Source organism: Pristiophorus japonicus, chromosome 10 (assembly GCF_044704955.1).
Source record: "Pristiophorus japonicus isolate sPriJap1 chromosome 10, sPriJap1.hap1, whole genome shotgun sequence".
NCBI classification, from domain to species: domain Eukaryota; kingdom Metazoa; phylum Chordata; class Chondrichthyes; family Pristiophoridae; genus Pristiophorus; species Pristiophorus japonicus.
In genome coordinates this window covers 141499006-141522453 of record NC_091986.1, presented here as the reverse complement: position 1 = coordinate 141522453, position 23448 = coordinate 141499006, and the positions used below count along the sequence as shown (strand labels likewise).

The window sequence follows — 23448 nt, the reverse complement described above, 5'->3', positions numbered from 1 at the left end:
CTTGGTATGGGCCTTACAATTCAGGATGGACACTTCCTGAGGTAATTGTATGGCCTCTAGTAAGTCTCTGACTTCTTTTCCATTTCGGATAGGTGTACCACAGCAGTGAGGATTCCTCTTTTCCGCCATAACAGACCAAAGTCGTGAGCGACTCCAAAAGCATAACACAAATCTGTGTAGACATTAGCTGTCTGTCCTTCTGCTATTCGACATGCTTCTGACAGGGCCTGTAACTCGGCCTGTTGTGCTGAGGTTCCTGAGGGTAAACATCCTTTTGCCACTACCTCATATAAGGTTGTAACTGCCCATCCTGCTTTTCTGGTACCATTGTCAACAAAGGAGGAACCATCTGTAAACAGGATGAGGTTTGGGTTGTGTAGAGGCTCCTCTGCTAAGGCTGCTTCTTCTGTTTCTTTTAAAATCTCCACGCAGTCATGCTCTTCACATTCTCCCCGCTCTTGCTCCCTCGATTCTGACATCGGGAGCATAGTTGCGGGATTAACCGGGTTGGCCCGGACGATATGGAGATTAGGAGCTTCCAAAACTGCTGTCCAGCGGGTCCATCTAGCTGCCGTCACCTGAGACATTCTATTCATAGACAGCAAAGCGTGTGCGGTGTGGGGACACTTGACAGTCAGCTTTTGGTCGAGGACTAGACCCGCAGTGATCATTACCGTTTGACATGTAGCTTCCATGGACCTTAGGCAACTTCCCCAACCGAGGGCTACCGCATCCAGTTTTGCCGAATAATAGCCAATAGGTCTTTGCCTATCCCCATGTTCTTGTGTCAGTATAGCTGTCATATATCCTTCTTTCTCATGGACAAACAGGGTAAATGGCTTCCCACTGTCGGGGATTCCCAGAGCAGGTGCCGACACAAAGCCTTTTTCAAACTCAGGAAGGCCTCTTGCTGTTCCTTAGTGAGGGTGATGGCTTCTTTAGAGGCACGATTCCCCTTTAAAATATCTTCAATGGCTGAGCAAGCTGTGTGAAGGAGTCAATCCAATTTCTGTTAAAGTTACACAATTCCAAAAAAGACCTTGGTTCCTGAATAGTGGTGGGTTTTTTAGCAGCCCGAATGGCTGCAGTTCTATCCTGGGTAAGTTCTCTCTTTCCTTGTGAAATCTTTTGTCCCAGGTTTCCAACCTCTTCTTGGGATATTTGTGCTTTGTCGATGCTAGCTTTATGTCCTTTCAGCCAAAGGTGGTCCAGCAAAGCTCGTAAATCTTGTTCATGCTGTTGTTCCGTGTTTGAAGCTAGCAGGATATCGTCTACATATTGGATGACTGTGGATGACGGGAGGTAATTCTCGTAAATGGCTTTGTAAAGCCATGTGGAATACCGTAGGGCTGTTGTGGAAATCCTGCAGTAACCGGGTCCAAGTATACTGTTGTCCTTGGACCGTGAAAGCAAACCACTGTCGAACCTCCGGTGTCAGAAGCACCGACCAAAATCCGTTGGCCATATCTATAACCGAGAAATATTTATGTTCCGGTTTAAGGGCATTAAAAATGGCGGAGGGATCTGCGACCAAAGGAGCTTTTTGATCAATACACTGGTTAGCTTTCCTATAATTGACAGTCAAATGCCAAGTCTCATTAGATTTCTGTACCGGCCACACGGGGCTATTGGAGGAGTTATGCGGTTTAATAAGCACCCCTTGTTTCTCCAATTGCTGAATAACCGGTAAGATTCCCGCGATGGCAGTTGGACTGATGGGATACTGTTTAGTGCATGGAGGCTTGGTCCCGGTAAATGACGCAGGCTCCATCTGGAGTAGGCCACAATCGTTCTTATCTTTAGCCCATATCGGGTGTTCCTTCAATTCCTTTTTCTTCAAAGTTCTAATTGACCATGTCACCCAACCATTCTCAAAATGCAACGATGAATCTATTTGGATTAGAACGTCCATTCCCAAAAGGGATTGATCTACTGGGCCTCTCCAGACCGGCATGGTTAGTTCATGTGGACCCAGCCCTATAAGTACTGGTGTTGTCCTTTTAATTTCTATTTTATGGCCCCCAACTCCATAGGCTGTACGTGCCCTACTATCCAATGACAAAAAGTCTCCATATTGTAGGGGTAAGCATGTTAATTCCGCCCCTGTGTCTAAAAGACAGTCCACATCCTTATCGCCCACCCTCACAGTTATATATAGCCCATCTCCCCTTTGTTGTATTAGCGCAAGGAGGGGGGCCAGGGTGGGCTCGAATCGTTTTTTGCTATCCCAAGTAATTTCTTCTGTTGTTGTATTGTCAGTCGCTTAAATGCTTCTATGAGGTCGTTATCTTGTGACAAGCCTGGTTTGTTGGCTGAATTGTATCCCTGGCTGCGTCCTCTTCCCCGACCTTGCTGTTTTGCCCTGCACGTCTTGGTCCAGTGACCTTCTTTCCCACAATAATGAAATTTTCCGGGTAATTTTCCTAATAACTGTTTATCGGAATCCTGGGATTTCCATCCCACAGCCTCTACAGCTCGGACTTTAGCTCCCAAATCCCGATCTGATTGGTTACGTCGATCCACCAATGCTGCAAAGGTAGTTCCTCTACCTTCCCAGTCCGGTAACACTACCTTAAGCATTTTGGACAGTTCTGGCTTTAGACTTGCCACAAAAGCTGCTTTCAGGGGTCCAAACACTTGTTCATCCATTTCCTCATCCGTATTATTCATACCCGAATGTTCTCGCCATGTGCATCTAAACCGCTCGTCATACTCCAGGACCTCCTCTGTTCCTTTCTGTTGGCAGGCTGCAATTTTTCCCCCAGTCTGTCTTAGCTGGACTGAAGGCTTGCAGCCAGTGTTTAATCGCCTCCCATCCTGCGTTTAATTCTTGCTCATCCTGCCCCAAAGCTTCTTCTACCTTGTTGTGCAATTTTCTTCCCTGTGTTTTTGGCACCATTATGGTCAAAATTTGCACTCCGTCCCAGGGATGAAGTTGATATATATTTCTTAAGCGGTCCAATTGGTCCCACATTTTCACTCCTCTTTTCTTTGGATTGGGCAACTCCTTGGACCATTTATCAATTTTCTCTGGGTCTGCCAGATCATGAAATAAGTATTCTGCATACACCTTTTCTTCATTTTTTTGGTTCTGCCTTCATCCGCAGTCTCTTCTGATTTGACTACAACTCGTCTTTTTTTAAACTGTGCAAAGCGCACCCCTAATTCTTCATCCTCCGACCCTGTATCGTCGGAGGATTCAGATTCCGTATCTATTCCTCGGTCGTGTCTTCGGATTTGCGCTTTTAATTTATCCAAACATGGGTACCCTGGGAATTGACCAATACATTTTCCTTTTCCTATTACTGTCTCTTGACCTAATGATCTTTTCCATTCTTTAATTTCACCTTTAAGATCTTTAACTTCCGCTTCCGACTCATCAAGTTCAAGTCTTTTCTGTTGCAGCTGTGCACAAACAGCTTGCAATTGGTCCTTTGTACTGGTCAGTTCTCGATCATGTTGGGAACGCATCATAATTTAATTCCGCTTTCGGATCTGTTCCATAACGGCTAGGGACCATCTAGTTTGCTCTTTATTTTTCATACGGGTCGTTTTTCCCCAGACCCATTTAATCTCGTCCAAGGACCATTGTCCTTTGGAAGTTCTGTACTTTACTTTTGTTCGATCTTAATACAGGTTTTAGATGAGTTGAATTGTTACTCTATGTATTCTTTCAACTGTTGGAGGATTTCATCTATCGAAACCTCAGGTGGTGCCTGCCCACCTTTAACAGTTGTAGCCAATTCTTTGCTCTTATCTCCTGCTGCCATAATACTGATTTCTTTACTGGGGTCTCGAGTCATAGGCTTTCCAGCCGATCAGTAGGTAATTAACTAACACACCGTCGAAGTTAGACGTCTATGGGACCTCGAGCAGACTATCAACCGGAGAGTTCGCAAACCGAAGGCTTTCGGAATCGCGTAGAAGGCGAGGCGAATTTAGACTTTTGACCGAGGACTTTTATAAAGAGGAGTCCTTACCTCAGTATGTAGGTCCGATGTCCAAAATTCTGTTTCTTCCCTCAGCGATCGTGTTCGTGACGCCAAAATTGTTAGATCTCTTAATTCCCAATGAAATACGAACTCCGGTTGTAGTTTTAATGTAACTTTATTCTGGCAGCAGCAACAAGCTTCTGGCTTTAAGCCAGGCCTTTGTCCTTCTGAGACCACATGGCCAAAATGGCTGAACTTATAACTGGTTCAATTTACAGAAAATAACTCGCCTTCTTTGACTTTATTGGCTCAATTGATAGTGTGTTAACCATTAATTGGCTCGCTACCCAAGGTCCTAAAATATCAAGTTAGAAACATAGAAACATAGAAAATAGGTGCAGGAGCAGGCCATTCAGCCCTTCTAGACTGCACCGCCATTCAACGAGTTCATGGCTGAACATGAAACTTCAGTACCCACTTCCTGCTTTCACGCCATACCCCTTGATCCCCCGAGTACTAAGGACTTCATCTAACTCCCTTTTGAATATATTTAGTGAATTGGCCTCAACTACTTCCTGTGGTAGAGAATTCCACAGGTTCACCACTCTCTGGGTGAAGAAGTTTCTCCTTATCTCGGTCCTAAATGGCTTACCCCTTATCCTTAGACTGTGACCCCTGGTTCTGGACTTCCCCAACATTGGGAACATTCTTCCTGCATCCAACCTGTCCAAACCCGTCAGAATTTTAAACGTTTCTATGAGGTCCCCTCTCACTCTTCTGAACTCCAGTGAATACAAGCCCAGTTGATTCAGTCTTTCTTGATAGGTCAGTCCCACCATCCCGGGAATCAGTCTGGTGAATCTTCGCTGCACTCCCTCAACAGCAAGTATGTCCTTCCTCAAGTTAGGAGACCAAAACTGTACACAATACTCCAGGTGTGGCCTCACCAAGGCCCTGTACAACTGTAGCAACACCTCCCTGCCCCTGTACTCAAATCCCCTCGCTATGAAGGCCAACATGCCATTTGCTTTCTTAACCGCCTGCTGTACCTGCATGCCAACCTTCAATGACTGATGTACCATGACACCCAGGTCTCGTTGCACCTTCCCTTTTCCTAATCTGTCACCATTCAGATAATAGTCTGTCTCTCTGTTTTTACCACCAAAGTGGATAACCTCACATTTATCCACATTATACTTCATCTGCCACGCATTTGCCCACTCACCTAACCTATCCAAGTCACTCTGTAGCCTCATAGCATCCTCCTCGCAGCTCACACTGCCACCCAACTTAGTGTCATCCGCAAATTTGGAGATACTACATTTAATCCCTTCGTCTAAATCATTAATGTATAATGTAAACAGCTGGGGCCCCAGCACAGAACCCTGCGGTACCCCACTAGTCACTGCCTGCCATTCCGAAAAGTACCCATTTACTCCTACTCTTTGCTTCCTGTCTGACAACCAGTTCTCAATCCACGTCAGCACACTACCCCCAATCCCATGTGCTTTAACTTTGCACATTAATCTCCTGTGTGGGACCTTGTCGAAAGCCTTCTGAAAGTCCAAATATACCACATCAACTGGTACTCCTTTGTCCACTTTATTGGAAACATCCTCAAAAAATTCCAGAAGATTTGTCAAGCATGATCTCCCTTTTACAAATCCATGCTGACTTGGACCTATCATGTCACCATTTTCCAAATGCGCTGCTATGACATCCTTAATAATTGATTCCATCATTTTACCCACTACTGAGGTCAGGCTGACCGGTCTATAATTCCCTGCTTTCTCTCTCCCTCCTTTTTTAAAAAGTGGGGTTACATTGGCTACCCTCCACTCGATAGGAACTGATCCAGAGTCAATGGAATGTTGGAAAATGACTGTCAATGCATCCGCTATTTCCAAGGCCACCTCCCTAAGTACTCTGGGATGCAGTCCATCAGGCCCTGGGGATCTATCGGCCTTCAATCCCATCAATTTCCCCAACACAATTTCCCGACTAATAAAGATTTCCCTCAGTTCCTCCTCTTTAATAGACCCTCTGACCACTTTTATATCCGGAAGGTTGTTTGTGTCCTCCTTAGTGAATACTGAACCAAAGTACTTGTTCAATTGGTCTGCCATTTCTTTGTTCCCCGTTATGACTTCCCCTGATTCTGACTGCAGGGGACCTATGTTTGTTTTTACTAACCTCTTTCTCTTTACATACCTATAGAAACTTTTGCAATCCGCCTTAATGTTCCCTGCAAGCTTCTTCTCGTACTCCATTTTCCCTGCCCTAATCAAACCCTTTGTCCTCCTCTGCTGAGTTCTAAATTTCTCCCAGTCCTCAGGTTCGCTGCTATTTCTGGCCAATTTGTATGCCACTTCCTTGGCTTTAATACTATCCCTGATTTCCCTAGATAGCCACGGTTGAGCCACCTTCCCTTTTTTATTTTTACGCCAGACAGGAATGTACAATTGTTGTAATTCATCCATGCGTTCTCTAAATGTCTGCCATTGCCCATCCACAGTCAACCCCTTAAGTATCATTAGCCAATCTATCTTAGCCAATTCATGCCTCATACCTTCAAAGTTACCCTTCTTTAAGTTCTGGACCATGGTCTCTGAATTAACTGTTTCATTCTCCATCCTAATGCAGAATTCCACCATATTATGGTCACTCTTCCCCAAGGGGCCTCGCACAATGAGATTGCTAATTAATCCTCTCTCATTACACAACACCCAGTCTAAGATGGCCTCCCCCCTAGTTGGTTCCTCGACATATTGGTCTAGAAAACCATCCCTTATGCATTCCAGGAAATCCTCCTCCACCGTATTGCTTCCAGTTTGGCTAGCCCAATCTATGTGCATATTAAAGTCACCCATTATAACTGCTGCACCTTTATTGCATGCACTCCTAATTTCCTGTTTGATGCCCTCCCCAACATCACTACTACTGTTTGGAGGTCTGTACACAACTCCCACTAACGATTTATGCCCTTTAGTGTTCTGCAGCTCCACCCATATAGATTCCACATCATCCAAGCTAATGTCTTTCCTAACTATTGCATTAATCTCCTCTTTAACCAGTAATGCTACCCCACCTCCTTTTCCTTTTATTCTATCCTTCCTGAATGTTGAATACCCCTGGATGTTGAGTTCCCAGCCCTGATCATCCTGGAGCCACGTCTCCGTAATCCCAATCACATCATATTTGTTAACATCTATTTGCACAATTAATTCATCCACCTTATTGCGGATACTCCTTGCATTAAGACACAAAGCCTTCAGGCTTGTTTTTTTAACACCCTTTGTCCTTTTAGAATTTTGCTGTACAGTGGCCCTTTTTGTTCTTTGCCTTGGGTTTCTCTGCCCTCCACTTTTCCTCATCTCCTTTCTGTCTTTTGCTTTTGCTTCCTTTTTGTCTCCCTCTGTCTCCCTGTATAGGTTCCCATCCCCCTGCAATATTAGTTTAACTCCTCCCCAACAGCACTAGCAAACACTCCCCCTAGGACATTGGTTCCGGACCTGCCCAGGTGCAGACCGTCCGGTTTGTACTGGTCCCACCTCCCCCAGAACCGGTTCCAATGCCCCAAGAATTTGAATCCCTCCCTGCTGCACCACTGCTCAAGCCATGTATTCATCTGCGCTATCCTGCGATTCCTACTCTGACTAGCACGTGGCACTGGTAGCAATCCCGAGATTACTACTTTTGAGGTCCTACTTTTTAATTTAGCTCCTAGCTCCTTAAATTCTTTTCGTAGGACCTCATCCCTTTTTTTACCTATGTCGTTGGTACCAATGTGCACCACGACAACTGGCTGTTCTCCCTCCCATTTCAGAATGTCCTGCACCCGCTCCGAGACATCCTTGACCCTTGCACCAGGGAGGCAACATACCATCCTGGAGTCTCGGTTGCGTCCGCAGAAACGCCTATCTATTCCCCTCACCATCGAATCCCCTATCACTATCGCGCTCCCACTCTTTTTCCTGCCCTCCTTTGCAGCAGAGCCACCTACGGTGCCATGAACTTGGCTGCTGCTGCCCTCCCCTGATGAGTCATCCTCCCCAACAGTACTCAAAGCAGTGTATCTGTTTTGCAGGGGGATGACCACAGGGGACTCCTGCACTATCTTTCTTGCACTGCTCTTCCTGTTGGTCTTCCATTCCATATCTGGCTGTGGACCCTTCTCCTGCGGTAAGACCAACTCACTACACGTGATACTCACGTCATTCACAGCATCGTGGATGCTCCAGAGTGAATCCACCTTCAGCTCCAATTCTGCAACGCGGACCGTCAAGAGCTCGAGGCGGATACACTTCCCACACACGTAGTCGTCAGGGACACCGGAAGTGTCCCCGAGTTCCCACATGGTACAGGAGGAGCATATCACATGACTGAGCTCTCCTGCCATGTCTTAACCTTAGATACCCTTAAATTTGTAATAACAATGTTATAGTTCACTTACTGATATAAAAAATAAAAGAAAAGCTACTCACCCAACACCAGCCAATCACTTACCCCATTGGCTGTGACGTCACTTTTTGATTACTTTCTACTTCTATTTTGCTTTCTCTCACGCTGTAGCTGCACCGGTATGCTTTTGACAGGTCGCTCCCCTCTCACCAACTGCCGCTGGCTCTCGATCTCCCGCTGGGCTTTTGACAGGTCGCTCCCCTCTCACCAACTGCCGCTGGCTCTCGATCTCCCGCTGGGCTTTTGACAGGTCGCTCCCCTCTCACCAACTGCCGCTGGCTCTCGATCTCCCGCTGGGCTTTTGACAGGTCGCTCCCCTCTCACCAACTGCCGCTGGCTCTCGATCTCCCGCTGGGCTTTTGACAGGTCGCTCCCCTCTCACCAACTGCCGCTGGCTCTCGATCTCCCGCTGGGCTTTTGACAGGTCGCTCCCCTCTCACCAACTGCCGCTGGCTCTCGATCTCCCGCTGGGCTTTTGACAGGTCGCTCCCCTCTCACCAACTGCCGCTGGCTCTCGATCTCCCGCTGGGCTTTTGACAGGTCGCTCCCCTCTCACCAACTGCCGCTGGCTCTCGATCTCCCGCTGGGCTTTTGACAGGTCGCTCCCCTCTCACCAACTGCCGCTGGCTCTCGATCTCCCGCTGATTGATGACTTAATGCAATGTGGTCTATGTTTTTTCAAAACTGCAGCCAGGCTGCAGAGCTTGAATTCTCTATCACTTCCTAAGATTTAAAAATGGCTGTCAATATGTATACACTTGCCATTGCATAGAGTGGAGTTCGGTATGTCATAAACCTCCTTTTGAATATTGTCCCTCTGCTCAGCAGAATTTGGCAGGTAGAATCACAGAATTAAACAGGACAAAAGGAGGCCATTCGGCTCATTGCGCCTATACTGGATCTTTGAAAGAGCTATCCAATTAGTTCCACTCCCCTACTCTTTACCCATATCCTTGCAAATTTCTCCTTTTCAAGTCTATACCTAATTCCCTTTTGACAATTGCTATTGAATCTGCTTTCACCAAGCTTTAAGGCCGTGCATCATAACAATTCGCTGCGTAAATTTTTAAATCTCATTTCCCCTCTGGATTTTTTGGCAATTATCTTCAATCTGTATTCTCTGGTTACCGACCCTCCTGCTAATGGAAATAGTTTTTCCCTCTCGATTCTATCAAAATCCCTCATAATTTTGAATAAATCTCCCCATAACCTTCTCTGCTTTAAGAACATTCCCAGCTGCTCTAGTCTTCCCACATAACTCTTCCCTCATCCCTGGTACCATTCTGGTAAGTCTCCTCTGCACCTGTTCCAAGGTAATTGATATTCTTTTGCTTGCATTTCATTTTTACACTGCCGTCGTTTTAAAACCATAAGGGTTCATGATTCTGATTAAGGGTCTGGCCTGCAATGCTAATTAATAATTGACCTCTGCTCCTCCGACTTGCAGAGAATAAAATCAGTTGGGGTTCTTGCATCTGATCACCATCCAGTGAACTTCCACTCTTTCCCTTGCTTGAAATGTAAGTGTAGGTTGTCTGATGAGAACTGGACGGGGCTCAGTTGTGATGTGCCTGCAGTCAAATACGAGCTGCTACTTGCTTTTGAGGCTTGCATGAATAATAGCCAGGTACTGCAAGGTTCCCATGGAATTGTATTCTAGCAAGAAGTCAAAGCTTTCTAGAAGAGAAGGAAGGAAACATTTGGTGAATAAAGCTATTTTCTTCTTTCAAATACTGATCAACCAGCAAGTATTTTCAGCATTTTCACTTACTTTGATTTCCAGTATTTGTGTGTTTAAATTTTTTTATGGCTTTAAACTCTGTCACTGCCAAACAGTTTAATATATATATTGGGTGTTATTGAATTGAAAATTGTAGGTTGGAAGTCAGTTCAAGGGCAATTTGTTAATTCTAAACTGTAGAAACTAGATGGTGAGTCCCCTTACCAGGCTTAAATCTCTCAAAACTATCATTTTAGCAATTCTTCCCAGGCAGCACTTATTTAGAAAGCTGGATGTTGTCTTATGTGCAGTAATGTTAACAATAAAAGTAGCTCTGTTAAATTTTCTTTTGAAATTGAAGATTGACTTATTAAGTCTAATTATTTATTAGAAAAAAAAACAAATCTATTCCTTTAACACATCAAGTTGATCTGTTAGATATCTATTACAACAGAAAATATTGTAAATGTATAGGCATCTAAAGGAGAAAGAAGATTTGAGTGCAACCTTTCATTAAACAAATAACCTGAAGCATTAAACTATCATTCTATTTCAGATGGTGAGCAATCTGCTATGCCTCTCCAGTGTTTTCTGTTTTTCAGATTTTAAATGTAATTTCGCTTTGTTGAGTATCTGCTCTCGTCAACAGTTTAGTTTTTATGAAATTTGTTGCATGTGTATATTTCGTAAAATAGCTGGAAATTGCATTTCTAGCTGCTTTAACGTTTTGTTACATTGTAAGGATGTGATGGCAAAGATATTAAGTTGATTAACTGCGCAGATAGCTGTTAACGGATATGATGTAATAGGGATTATGGAGACATGGCTCCAGGGTGACCAAGGCTGGGAACTCAACATCCAGGGGTATTCAATATTCAGGAAGGATAGACAGAAAGGAAAAGGAGGTGGGATAGCGTTGCTGGTTAAAGAGGAGATTAACGCAATAGTAAGGAAGGACATTAGCTTGGATGATGTGGAATCTGTATGGGTAGAGCTGCAGAACACCAAAGGGCAGAAAACGCTAGTGGGGGTTGTGTACAGACCACCAAACAGTCGTAGTGAGGTTGAGGATGGCATCAAACAGGAAATTAGGGATGCATGCCATAAGGGTACAGCAGTTATCATGGTTGACTTTAATCTACATATAGATTGCGCTAACCAAACAGGTAGCAATACGGTGGAGGAGGATTTCCTGGCGTGTAGAAGGGATGGTTTTCTAGACCAATCTGTCGAGGAACCAACTAGAGAGCTGGCTATCCTAGACTGGGTGTTGTGTAATGAAAGAGGATTAATTAGCAGTCTTGTGCGAGGCCCTTTGGGGAAGAGTGATTATAATATGGTAGAATTCTTCATTTAAGATGGAGAGTGACACAGCTAATTCAGAGACTAGGGTCCTGAACTTAAAGAAAGATAACTTCGATGGTATGAGATGAGAATTGGCTAAGATAGACTGGCGAATGATAATTAAAGGGTTGACGGTGGATAGGCAATGGCAGACATTTAAAGATCACATGGATGAACTTCAACAATTGTACATCCCTGTCTGGAGTAAAAATAAAACGGGGGAGGTGGCTTAACTGTGGCTAACAAGGGAAATTAGGGATAGTGTTAAATCCAAGGGAGAGGCATATAAATTGGCCAGAAAAAGCAGCAAACCTGAGGACTGGAATTTAGAATTCAGCAGGGGAGGACAAAGGGTTTAATTAGGAGGGGGAAAATAGAGTATGAGAATAAGCTTGCAGGGAACATAAAAACTGACTGCAAAAGCTTCTATCGATATGTGAAGAGAAAAAGATTAGTGAAGACAAATGTAGGTCCCTTGCAGTCAGAATCAGGTGAATTTATAATGAGAAACAAAGAAATGGCAGACTAATTGAACAAATACTTTGGTTCTGTCTTCACTAAGGAGAACACAAATAACCTTCTGGAAATACTAGGGGACCGAGGGTCGAGTAAGAAGGAGGAACTAAAGGAAATCCTTATTAGTTAGGAACTGGTGTTGGGGAAATTGATGGGATTGAAGGCCGATAACTCCCCAGGGCCTGATAGTCTGCATCCCAGAGTACTTAAGGCAGTGGCCCAAGAAATAGTGGATGCATTGGTGGTCATTTTCCAACATTCTGTTGAATCTGGATCAGTTCCTATGGACTGGAGGGTAGCTAATGTAACCCCACTTTTTTTTTTAAAAAGGAGGGAGAGAGAAAACACGGAATTATAGACCGGTTAGTCTGACATCGTTAGTGGGGAATATGTTGGAATCAATTATTAAAGATGTAATAGCAGCGCATTTGGAAAGTAGTGATCGGATCGGTCTAAGTCAGCATGGATTTATGAAAAATAAATCATGCTTGACAAATCTTTTAGAATTTTTTGAGGATGTAACTAGTAGAGTGAACAAGGCAAAACCAGTGGATGTGGTGTATTTGGACTTTCAAAAGGCTTTTGATATGGTCCCACACAAGAGATTCGTGTGCAAAATTAAAGCACATGGTGTTGGGGGTAATGTATTGACATGGATAGAGAACTGGTTGGCAGACAGGAAGCAAAGAGTAGAAATAAACGAGTCCTTTTCAGAATGGCAGGCAGTGACTCGTGGGGTACCGCAAGGTTCAGTGCTGGGACCCCAGCTATTTACAATATACATCAATGATTTAGATGAAGGAATTGAATGTAATATCTCCAAGTTTGCAGATAACACTAAGCTGAGTGGCAGTGTGAGCTGTGAGGAGGATGCTAAGAGGCTGCAGGTGACTTGGACAGATTAGGTGAGTGGGCAAATGCATGGCAGATGTAGATAAATGTGAGGTTATCCACTTTGGTGGCAAAAACAGGAAGGCAAAATATTATCTGAATGACTGATTAGGAAAAGGGGAGGTGCAACGAGACCTGGGTGTCATGGTACATCAGTCATTGAAAGTTGCCATGCAGGTACATCAGGCAGTGAAGGTGGCAAATGGCATATTGGCCTTCATAGCGAGAGGATTTGAGTATAGAAGCAGGGAGGTCTTACTACAGTTGTACAGGGCCTTGGTGAGGCCACACCTTGAATATTGTATGCAGTTTTGGTCTCCTAATCTGAGGAAGGACATTCTTGCTATTGAGGGAGTGCAGCGAAGGTTTGCCAGACTGATTCTCAGGATGGCAGGACTGACATATGAAGAAAGACTGGATTAACTAGGCTTCTATTCACTGGAATTTAGAAGAATGAGAGGGGATCTCATAGAAACATATAAAATTCTGATGGGATTGGACAGGTTCAATGCAGGAAGAATGTTCCTTATGTTGGGGAAGTCCAGAAGCAGGGGTCACAGTCTAAGGATAAGGAGTAAGCCATTTAGGACCGAGATGAGGAGAAACTTCTTCACTCAGAGAGTTGTGAACCTGTGGAATTCTCTACCACAGAAAGTTGTTGAGGCCAGTTCGTTAGATATATTCAAAAGGGAGTTAGATTTGGCCCTTACGGCTAAAGGGATCAAGGGGTATGGAGAGAAAGCAGGAATGGGGTACTGAAGTTGCATGATCAGCCATGATCATATTGAATGGTGGTGTAGGCTCGAAGGGCCGAATGGCCTACTCCACCTATTTTCTGTGATTATTTATTTTCAAATTGTTTGGCTATATAGATGCTGTAATTCTTATCTAGCCCTCCAGTGATCAAGAAACACCTGCTACACTAACTATCCATTGACAGGAGTTACATTCCTGATTCATTCAAAGAACACTGAGCTGACCAAGAAATGGTCTAATACATGTTTTTCTTTCAAATTGGAATGTTTTTCTTTTCTTAAAAAGCAGATGACAAATCGCGTATTTACAAACTGTTAATTGTAGTTGATACTGTAAAACTAAACTTGCTTCACATGCTTAGTTATATAATCCAGTTAGTAATGGATGCATTTACTGTAGGCTCTTGTCCTAATAAAGCAATGGCTACAGACACAAAGTGGAAGTAGAAGCAACTGATTTTTACAACCATAGATAGGTTCCCTATTGTAATATTGTATATTAGCAATGAGCAATACAATCACAGGGAAGTGGAGCTTTATATGCCATGGAGTAGAGTATAATTTAAAAATAATACAATATATAATCTGCAATGTTCATTTGAGGTTTTGCACAGTCAAGAGATGTATTTCATTCTATTGTGTTTAGTTTAATAACCAGTATGTTAAAGTCTAATTTCCCCTTCAGATAACATTTTTTTAATCAGATATGGGATAAATTCGAGTGATAATTTTTTCTTTTTCTTTTTTTGTTTGCATAGGTGAACATCATTCCAGTTATTGCAAAGGCAGACACCATCGCCAAAAATGAGCTTCATAAATTTAAAATCAAAATAATGGGCGAACTGGTTAGCAATGGGGTTCAGATCTATCAGTTTCCAATAGATGATGAAACTGTAGCAAAAATTAATTCAACCATGAACGTAAGTAATTTAATGCACACTATACTGTAGTATATAAAGATACATTGAATTAGTGAATCAGCCATTGAAGAAAATGCATAACTGTTCCAATATTGGAATTTATCGTTGAGAGAAATTTTAATAATTTGACTAAATCACACACACTATCTATCCACTTTCAGCAGTGATAACTAATTTGCTTGCTTAAGTAAAATGATCTCCTCAAAGGAGCGAGCAGCATTTGTCAAATGGTAGTTTAAACAGTTTGATAGTAATTTATATTTTAATATTTATTTTAAACTCCAGCTATATGTTGCACACTGCTCCAAAATAAAATGTGTCTGGGTGGATTAGCCATCTAATTTTAAAAGGAATTGAGTGTGTTCCATGCAGAATCCAAATCGAGTATCACCCCCTAGAATACTGTTTTTTTTTTTTTTGTCGTGCTAGCTAAAATGCAATTTTGTTTTAATCTTGAAATTCAGGGCCATCTACCATTCGCTGTAATTGGAAGTACAGAGGAAGTGAAAGTTGGGAATAAAATGGTTAAAGCTCGGCAGTATCCCTGGGGAGTTGTACAAGGTAAGAACAGAAAAAAATTGCAAATAATCAAAAGTTTTGGCAAATACAACTTAGATGGGAGAAAGGAGGAAGCTAACTGCCTCATCAGCTATTTAGCTTAACAGAACTACTTTATGAATTCTGTTATTTTTTCCTCAATAATCAAATCATCAATTCACCCATTCCTCATGTCCAGTCTTATTTTATTAAAAGTTGTAGGGAGGTAGAAAATTGTATCCAAATTTTAAAGGGGTAAAAAATACAGAAAATGAAAACTTTAGATATTCAAGACTTTGAGGGAACGGCATATAATCAGGCTAAAGGGAGTAGCTTTGCTTGCGTGCTTAGCTTATAAAGAATGCAGAACTAGCTATGAGAAACCAGGGTAAGGTTAACACTGTAGAACAGCACATTCCAAAAGGGTGAGATCAGCCCCACCTGCAATAGAGAAATAAAGATGCTACAAGACCACTCAGCAGCCAGTCTGATGAGGGTTAACAAATCAATATAGCTCCATACATCAGTTGTAAGCCAACCGGTAGTCGAGAACTAGTGTTCACGAGGCCACCATGCCTCAAACTGTATAACTATGTGTGTAGAATCCTTGTTCATAGAAGGTTCATTTGGAACGCTTCCCCTGCATATGCTTGAATAAAGATTGGAATATTGAACCAAGGTTTCGTCTGAGTGATTCAGTGGTCGCTATATAGGCAGGTGTTGATTCCTTATTTCAGGGAATCCACCTTGAAGAGAAGTCTTTTTACCCCAACACAAATAATCTGAATTTTACCCCATTCATATTTTTTGTTTTTTTAAATTTGCCCACTCTGAATAGATTTCTTCAGGGCTGTAAGCTGGTTTTAGATTCTAGTTTTTTTGGGGAAACAGCTAATGATATGGATTTGATGCCCAGAAGGATTTGTCTTATTCCAGAACAATTATTTTTGTGTTTTTATATTATCATTTTTCGCTATTCTGTATTGCAACAGTGTTAAATTGCCTCTTGAGTTAATCCATGGAGCAATCTGCTATCTGTTTCTCTGTATTGAGGGAAGATGGGAATACACAACCAGGTCTACTCTGTAGTTATAATAACACAAAGGCAAAATACTGTGGATGCTGGAAATCTGAAATAAAAACCGAAAATGCTGCAAATATTCAGCGGGTCAGGCAGTATCTGTAGAGAGAGAAACAGTTAACATTTCAGGTCGATGACCCTTCGTCAGAACGGTCTATAGTTACTCACTTCAATGGCGGATTGCTTGCTTCTATTTATGTTTATTGCTTAAATGTTAGATGCAAGGTGGTTCCTGATGACGACATAAATAATCAATATTTATGACTGGGCTGTCATTTGCCTATGCTTGCCCGACAGTCCAAATCTGAATCTTAACTAGGTGGTGTTTGTTGGTTATTTGCATTTGTGGACTGTCACTACAGGGAGGATTTCAAAGCGGGCTCTGTGAACAAGGCACTCTGTTTTGCTTTGTCATGTATGTGTGAATTGCTTGAGTCAGGATTCTGAGACAGTCTTTGTGCTTTGGAAATCTACTTTAATTCACAATTTTGACAATTGTGAAGATACCTTTTTAAATTTTCCTTTGTTACTAGCTTTAGCATCTGGGCTGATATCATTATTTTATTGTAGTTTATGAGCCAGTGGCTGATGAGGTACTTCATGAGCATTCAGTCCTATGTAAAACCTTTTATCATGAACACATGAGGCTGGAAGTTCCCCAGCCTTGTGCCTGTTTTTTGGCGCTATTTCGTTGTTTTTGGCAGGAAACAGAGATCTGCTAATTTGGCCAAAGTCTTGCGCCGGTATGCAAGACTTTTTTAAAAAAAAAACGCTATTGCTTTAAATTGGTCTTTTGGCGCACCTGTATTCTGGGTGAAAAAAAACACCCAAGAAAAACAGCGGTAAGTATGAAGACCTGCAAAAAAGGTAAGTTAATGTTTTTATTTATTCTATTTCAGCGATTCGCTAGAAGTGTTTTGTGAGTTTTTTTTTGTTTGTTGCAATTTCCCCCCCCCCCCCCCCCTCCTAAGGCCTGTCTTTTAGCAGTAATCGGCCTCGGACTAAAGTTGGCGAGCACTGTGGTTTCTGGTGTGAATCTAATGCAACACCGATTTTTACCGGTGGGTGCATTTTGTGACGAAACTTCGGCCTTTTTTAAAAAAAATGGCAGTGTGATTAGCAGTATTTTTGGCGCAAAATGGCAAAAATACCGCTGTGGCCAAAAACCGAATTTTTAGCCCCAAGTTATTGAAGAGAACTGCAAGCCCTTCATAGCATTTATTAAAATTATATTGGAACAGACAGCAAGGGAAGGAGGTGTTAGCTGAATAAATGAGGTCCATTTATTTGCATATAAAATTTGATTAGGGTTTCCTCAGGGTTTCAGTTCCATTTCAAAGAATTGTTCATGATCAAATCAGAAGAGTTGACCCTTTTTAGCTATAAAAGTACAAATATTATTGTCAAATGAGCTGGATCATTTTTACTGTTTCCAACTGATTTGTATAGAATTTTGGTCGGGCTTTAACTAATGGTTACAAGGTTGCGATCATTCCTTGAATTTTAAGAAACGTTCATTATTCTTTCGAGAGCTGAAACTAAAGTATAATCTTTGGTATGGCAATTATTTTTAAGTGATAAGTAAGCTTTGTTTCCACAAATATATAATTGTTTTATTTTCAAGACTTGTTTCTAATAAATCAAAATTAACACTGTTCAAATTTGTCTCAGTTGAAAATGAGAACCACAGTGACTTTGTGAAACTGCGAGAGATGCTTGTTTGTGTGAACATGGAAGACTTGAGAGAACAGACCCACGCACGGCATTATGAGTTGTATCGTCGCTGCAAATTAGAAGAGATGGGATTCAAAGACACAGACCCAAATAACAAGCCAGTCAGGTATAAATAATCCGAACAAGTATAATGTGAAGCGGGCAATAACAATATTCTCTAAGTGTGACCATGGTGCATTATTCATCCTTGACCTCTAGCCTTCATCGCAGTTATTCACAAAATCCACCTCCAACACCTCCCCTGTATTGTCAATTCGATGGGATTGCCTTCGCTTGATTCGACTCTTGGCTAGCTGATCATAACCAAAGCATGTCCAACACTGGTTTTTCTTCTCATCACACGTCTCCTCAAGAGCCAACCAAGGATCCACCTTTGGCCCGCTCCTCTTCTCCATCTTCTTGCTGTCCCTTGGTGACACCTTCTGCCGACACAGGGTCAGTTTCCACATGCATAATAATAACACACAGCTCTACCTCTCCACTGTGTCTGTGCTATCAAACTGATTATCCTATATCCAGTCTTGGAGGAGCTGAAATTTCCTCCAGCTAAACACTGTGAAGATTGAAGTTTATATGCCAGCACAAATTCTGTACCCTTGCTACCGACTCCAATTCCTTCCCTGGCCACTGTCTCGTGCCAAAGTATTGACCATCATGATGCCCTGTTTAATCCTAAATTGAATTTCTGTCCCTATGTCCTCTCTGTCACAATAGCCACCTCTGTGACATTGTCTTGCTTTGTCTTTACTTCAGCCCAACTGGCACTGAAATACTCATCCAATGCATTGTCACCTTCTGACTCCATTACACCAGTGCTTTCTTGGCCAGCCTCCTATCCTCTACCCACAAACTTCAGCTCATCTATTCACACCAAATCCTGTTAACCCACCACTCCCTGACCTCGTTGACCTATATTTATTCCTGGTCCCCCAAAGCCTCAAATTTTCATCCTGTGTTTAAGTACCTTCATGGCATTGTCCCTCCCTACCCTTTAACCACCTCCTTTCCTCTAATTCCACATCTCTTGGATATCCTGCCTCCTTTCATCCCACCATTTGACAGCTGTACTTTTGGTCACCTAAGCCTCATTCTCTGGAAATCCTTCCAAATCCCTCCACATCTCCACCTACCCCTCTTCCTTTCCTAAGATCCACCATTTTGGCCAAGATTTTAGTTACCCCTCCTAATCTCTCCTTTGGCTTCATATCTATTTTTGCTTATGCCGCTTTGAATCACCTTAGGACATTTTTCTACGTTAAAGACGCTATATAAATGCAAGTTGCTGCTTTGGTATTTTGTTATCATGAGCACCTTTTGAATGACTGGGATACATCTAGTTGGACAAGAAGAATATAGAAAAGGAAATATTCCAGTTGCTGTTCTATTGAATATTTTAACGTTCAATACTGTAGTAAATGTAGAATTTGTTTTTTGTCAGTTTCAAATGTCATGGGTCATTTCTATAATTTGTGATTAATTAATCCATCCATCATCATTTGAAGATGAAATGTGACTGTGTATTGGAAATATATTACACTGGCGCCTATGTGGTTTTCTGTTTTAAGGATCATCGGTCTGAACCATAGAATTATACAGCTTAGAAGGAGGCCATTCAGCCCTTTGTGCCTGTGCCAGCTCTTTGAAAGAGATAACCAATTAGTTCCACTCCTGCTCTTTCCCAAAAGCCCTACAAATATTTTCTTTTCAAGTATTTATCCAATTCCTTTTTGAAAGTTACTATTTAATCTGCTTCCACCACCCTTTCACGCAGTGCATTCTAGATCATCATAACTCGCTGTGTAAAAAATATTCTCGTCTACCCCCGGGTCTTTTGAAAATTAGCTTGAATCGGTATCCTCTGGTAACTGACCCTCCTGCCAGTAGAAACTATTTAGAAACATAGAAACATAGAAAATAGGTGCAGGAGCAGGCCATTCAGCCCTTCTAGCCTGCACCGCCATTCAATGAGTTCATGGCTGAACATGAAACTTCAGTACCCCCTTCCTGCTTTCTCGCCATAACCCTTGATCCCTCGAGTAGTAAGGACTTCATCTAACTCCCTTTTGAATATATTTAGTGAATTGGCCTCAACTACTTTCTGTGGTAGAGAATTCCACAGGTTCACCACTCTCTGGGTGAAGAAGTTTCTCCTCATCTCGGTCCTAAATGGCTTACCCCTTATCCTCAGACTGTGACCCCTGGTTCTGGACTTCCCCAACATTGGGAACATTCTTCCTGCATCTAACCTGTCTAAACCCGTCAGAATTTTAAACGTTTCTATGAGGTCCCCTCTCATTCTTCTGAACTCCAGTGAATACAAGCCCAGTTGATCCAGTCTTTCTTGATAGGTCAGTCCCGCCATCCCGGGAATCAGTCTGGTGAACCTTCGCTGCACTCCCTCAATAGCAAGAATGTCCTTCCTCAAGTTAGGAGACCAAAACTGTACACAATACTCCAGGTGTGGCCTCACCAAGGCCCTGTACAACTGTAGCAACACCTCCCTGCCCCTGTATTCAAATCCCCTCGCTATGAAGGCCAACATGCCATTTGCTTTCTTAACCGCCTGCTGTACCGGCATGCTAACCTTCAATGACTGATGTACCATGACACCCAGGTCTCGTTGCACCTTCCCTTTTCTTAATCTGTCACCATTCAGATAATAGTCTGTCTCTCTGTTTTTACCACCAAAGTGGATAACCTCACATTTATCCACATTATACTTCATTTGCCATGCATTTGCCCACTCACCTAACCTATCCAAGTCACTCTGCAGCCTAATAGCATCCTCCTCGCAGCTCACACTGCCACCCAACTTAGTGTCATCCGCAAATTTGGAGATACTAAATTTAATCCCCTCGTCTAAATCATTAATGTACAATGTAAACAGCTGGGGCCCCAGCACAGAGCCTTGCGGCACCCCACTAGTCACTGCCTGCCATTCTGAAAAGTACCCGTTTACTCCTACTCTTTGCTTCCTGTCTGACAACCAGTTCTCAATCCACGTCAGCACACTACCCCCAATCCCATGTGCTTTAACTTTGCACATTAATCTCTTGTGTGGGACCTTGTCGAAAGCCTTCTGAAAGTCCAAATATACCACATCAACTGGTTCTTCTTTGTCCACTTTACTGGAAACATCCTCAAAAAATTCCAGAAGATTTGTCAAGCATGATTTCCCTTTCACAAATCCATGCTGACTTGGACCTATCATGTCACCATTTTCCAGATGCACTGCTATGACATCCTTAATAATTGATTCCATCATTTTACCCACTACTGAGGTCAGGCTGACCGGTCTATAATTCCCTGTTTTCTCTCTCCCTCCTTTTTTAAAAAGTGGGGTTACATTGGCTACCCTCCACTCCATAGGAACTGATCCAGAGTCAATGGAATGTTGGAAAATGACTGTCAATGCATCCGCTATTTCCAAGGCCACCTCCTTAAGTACTCTGGGATGCAGTCCATCAGGCCCTGGGGATTTATCGGCCTTCAATCCCATCAATTTCCCCAACACAATTTCCCGACTAATAAAGATTTCCCTCAGTTCCCCCTCCTTACTAGACCCTCTGACCCCTTTTATATCCGGGAGGTTGTTTGTATCCTCCTTAGTGAATACCGAACCAAAGTACTTGTTCAATTGGTCTGCCATTTCTTTGTTCCCCGTTATGACTTCCCCTGATTCTGACTGCAGAGGACCTACGTTTGTCTTTACTAACCTTTTTCTCTTTACATACCTATAGAAACTTTTGCAATCCACCTTAATGTTCCCTGCAAGCTTCTTCTCGTACTCCATTTTCCCTGCCCTAATCAAACCCTTTGTCCTCCTCTGCTGAGTTCTAAATTTCTCCCAGTCCCCAGGTTCGCTGCTATTTCTGGCCAATTTGTATGCCACTTCCTTGGCTTTAATACTATCCCTGATTTCCCTAGATAGCCACGGTTGAGCCACCTTCCCTTTTTTATTTTTACGCCAGACAGGAATGTACAATTGTTGTAATTCATCCATGCGGTCTCTAAATGTCTGCCATTGCCCATCCACAGTCAACCCCCTAAGTATCATTCGCCAATCTATCCTAGCCAATTCACGCCTCATACCTTCAAAGTTACCCTTCTTTAAGTTCTGGACCATGGTCTCTGAATTTACTGTTTCATTCTCCATCCTAATGCAGAATTCCACCATATTATGGTCACTCTTCCCCAAGGGGCCTCGCACAATGAGATTGCTAATTAATCCTCTCTCATTACACAACACCCAGTCTAAGATGGCCTCCCCACCTAGTTGGTTCCTCAACATATTGGTCTAGAAAACCATCCCTTATGCACTCCAGGAAATCCTCCTCCACCGTGTTGCTTCCAGTTTGGCTAGCCCAATCTATGTGCATATTAAAGTCACCCATTCTAACTGCTACACCTTTATTGCATGCACCCCTAATTTCCTGTTTGATGTCCTCCCCAACATCCCTATTACTGTTTGGAGGTCTGTACACAACTCCTACTAACGTTTTTTGCCCTTTGGTGTTCTGCAGCTCTACCCATATAGATTCCACATCATCCAAGCTAATGTCTCCTTATTTACTCTCAAAACCCTTCAACATTTTGAACACCTTTATTTAAGCTGCTCAAAGGAGAGCAATCCCAGCTTCTCTAGTCTCTCCACATAAACAAAGTCCCTCATCGCCGGTATAATTCCAGTAAATCTCTTCTGCACCCTCTTCAAGGCCTTACCATCCTTCCAATACTCCAGCTGAGGTCTAACAAGTGATTTATAAAGGTTTAGCTCAAGCTTTTGTACCCTATGCCTCTGTTTATAATGCCAAGGAGTCCATAAGCTTTTTAACAGCTTAATCAATTAGTTTTGCTGCCTTCAAAAATATGAACCCGCAGGTCTTTCTGTTCGTGCAACCCTTTTAAAATTAGACCGTTTAGTTTATATTGCCTCTCATCATTCTTCCTTCCAAAATGCACCACTTCACACTGTTCTACATTAAATTTCATCTGCCATATGTCTGGCACATCACTAGTCTCCCCATGTCCTCCTCACTGTTTACTACATTTCCAAGTAGAACTTAGTATTGTCTCTCCTCATTTTTCGAACCAAAATGTGTCACCTCACACTTTTCTGCATAGAATTTCATCTGCCATGTGTTCACCTATTCTACCAACCTGTCTATGTCCTCTTGAAGTCCATCACTATCCTCCTCACTATTTACAATTCCAAGTTTTGTGTTATCTGCAAATTTAGAAATTGCCCTGTACCCACAAGTCCAAGTCATTCTTGGCCAGGATTTTACGGGGTCGATGACGGCGTGCATATACACGCTGTCGTAAATCCTCAGAATGGTCCTGCAGGATTTCGGGTATCTGCATGCGGGAAAACTCGGAACTTGCGATCTGTTAAGTTTCTCCTTAACAGATTGTCTGTAAGCTCCCCAAAAGCACTTAGCTGGCGAAGAGTTGGGCTATTTGTCCAATGAATGCCCACAACTCTCTTTGGCTATAAAACAATAAATCAATTAAATCAAGTGCCCCCTGATCTGGGGGACACTCCAAACACTTTTCA

General features: G+C 42.7%; 1 protein-coding gene across 2 annotated transcripts in view; it reads left to right on the top strand.

Moving 5' to 3' along the window:
* The window catches only part of septin10 (septin 10), a 130567-nt gene that overhangs the window by 79303 nt on the left and 27816 nt on the right, over positions 1-23448 (top strand). For both annotated transcript variants that reach the window (XM_070892133.1, XM_070892134.1), the window contains exons 5-7: positions 14378-14539; positions 15004-15100; positions 17829-17997. In XM_070892133.1, the coding sequence (XP_070748234.1) occupies positions 14378-14539; positions 15004-15100; positions 17829-17997 (428 nt within the window). The remainder of the gene's footprint in view (positions 1-14377; positions 14540-15003; positions 15101-17828; positions 17998-23448) is intronic.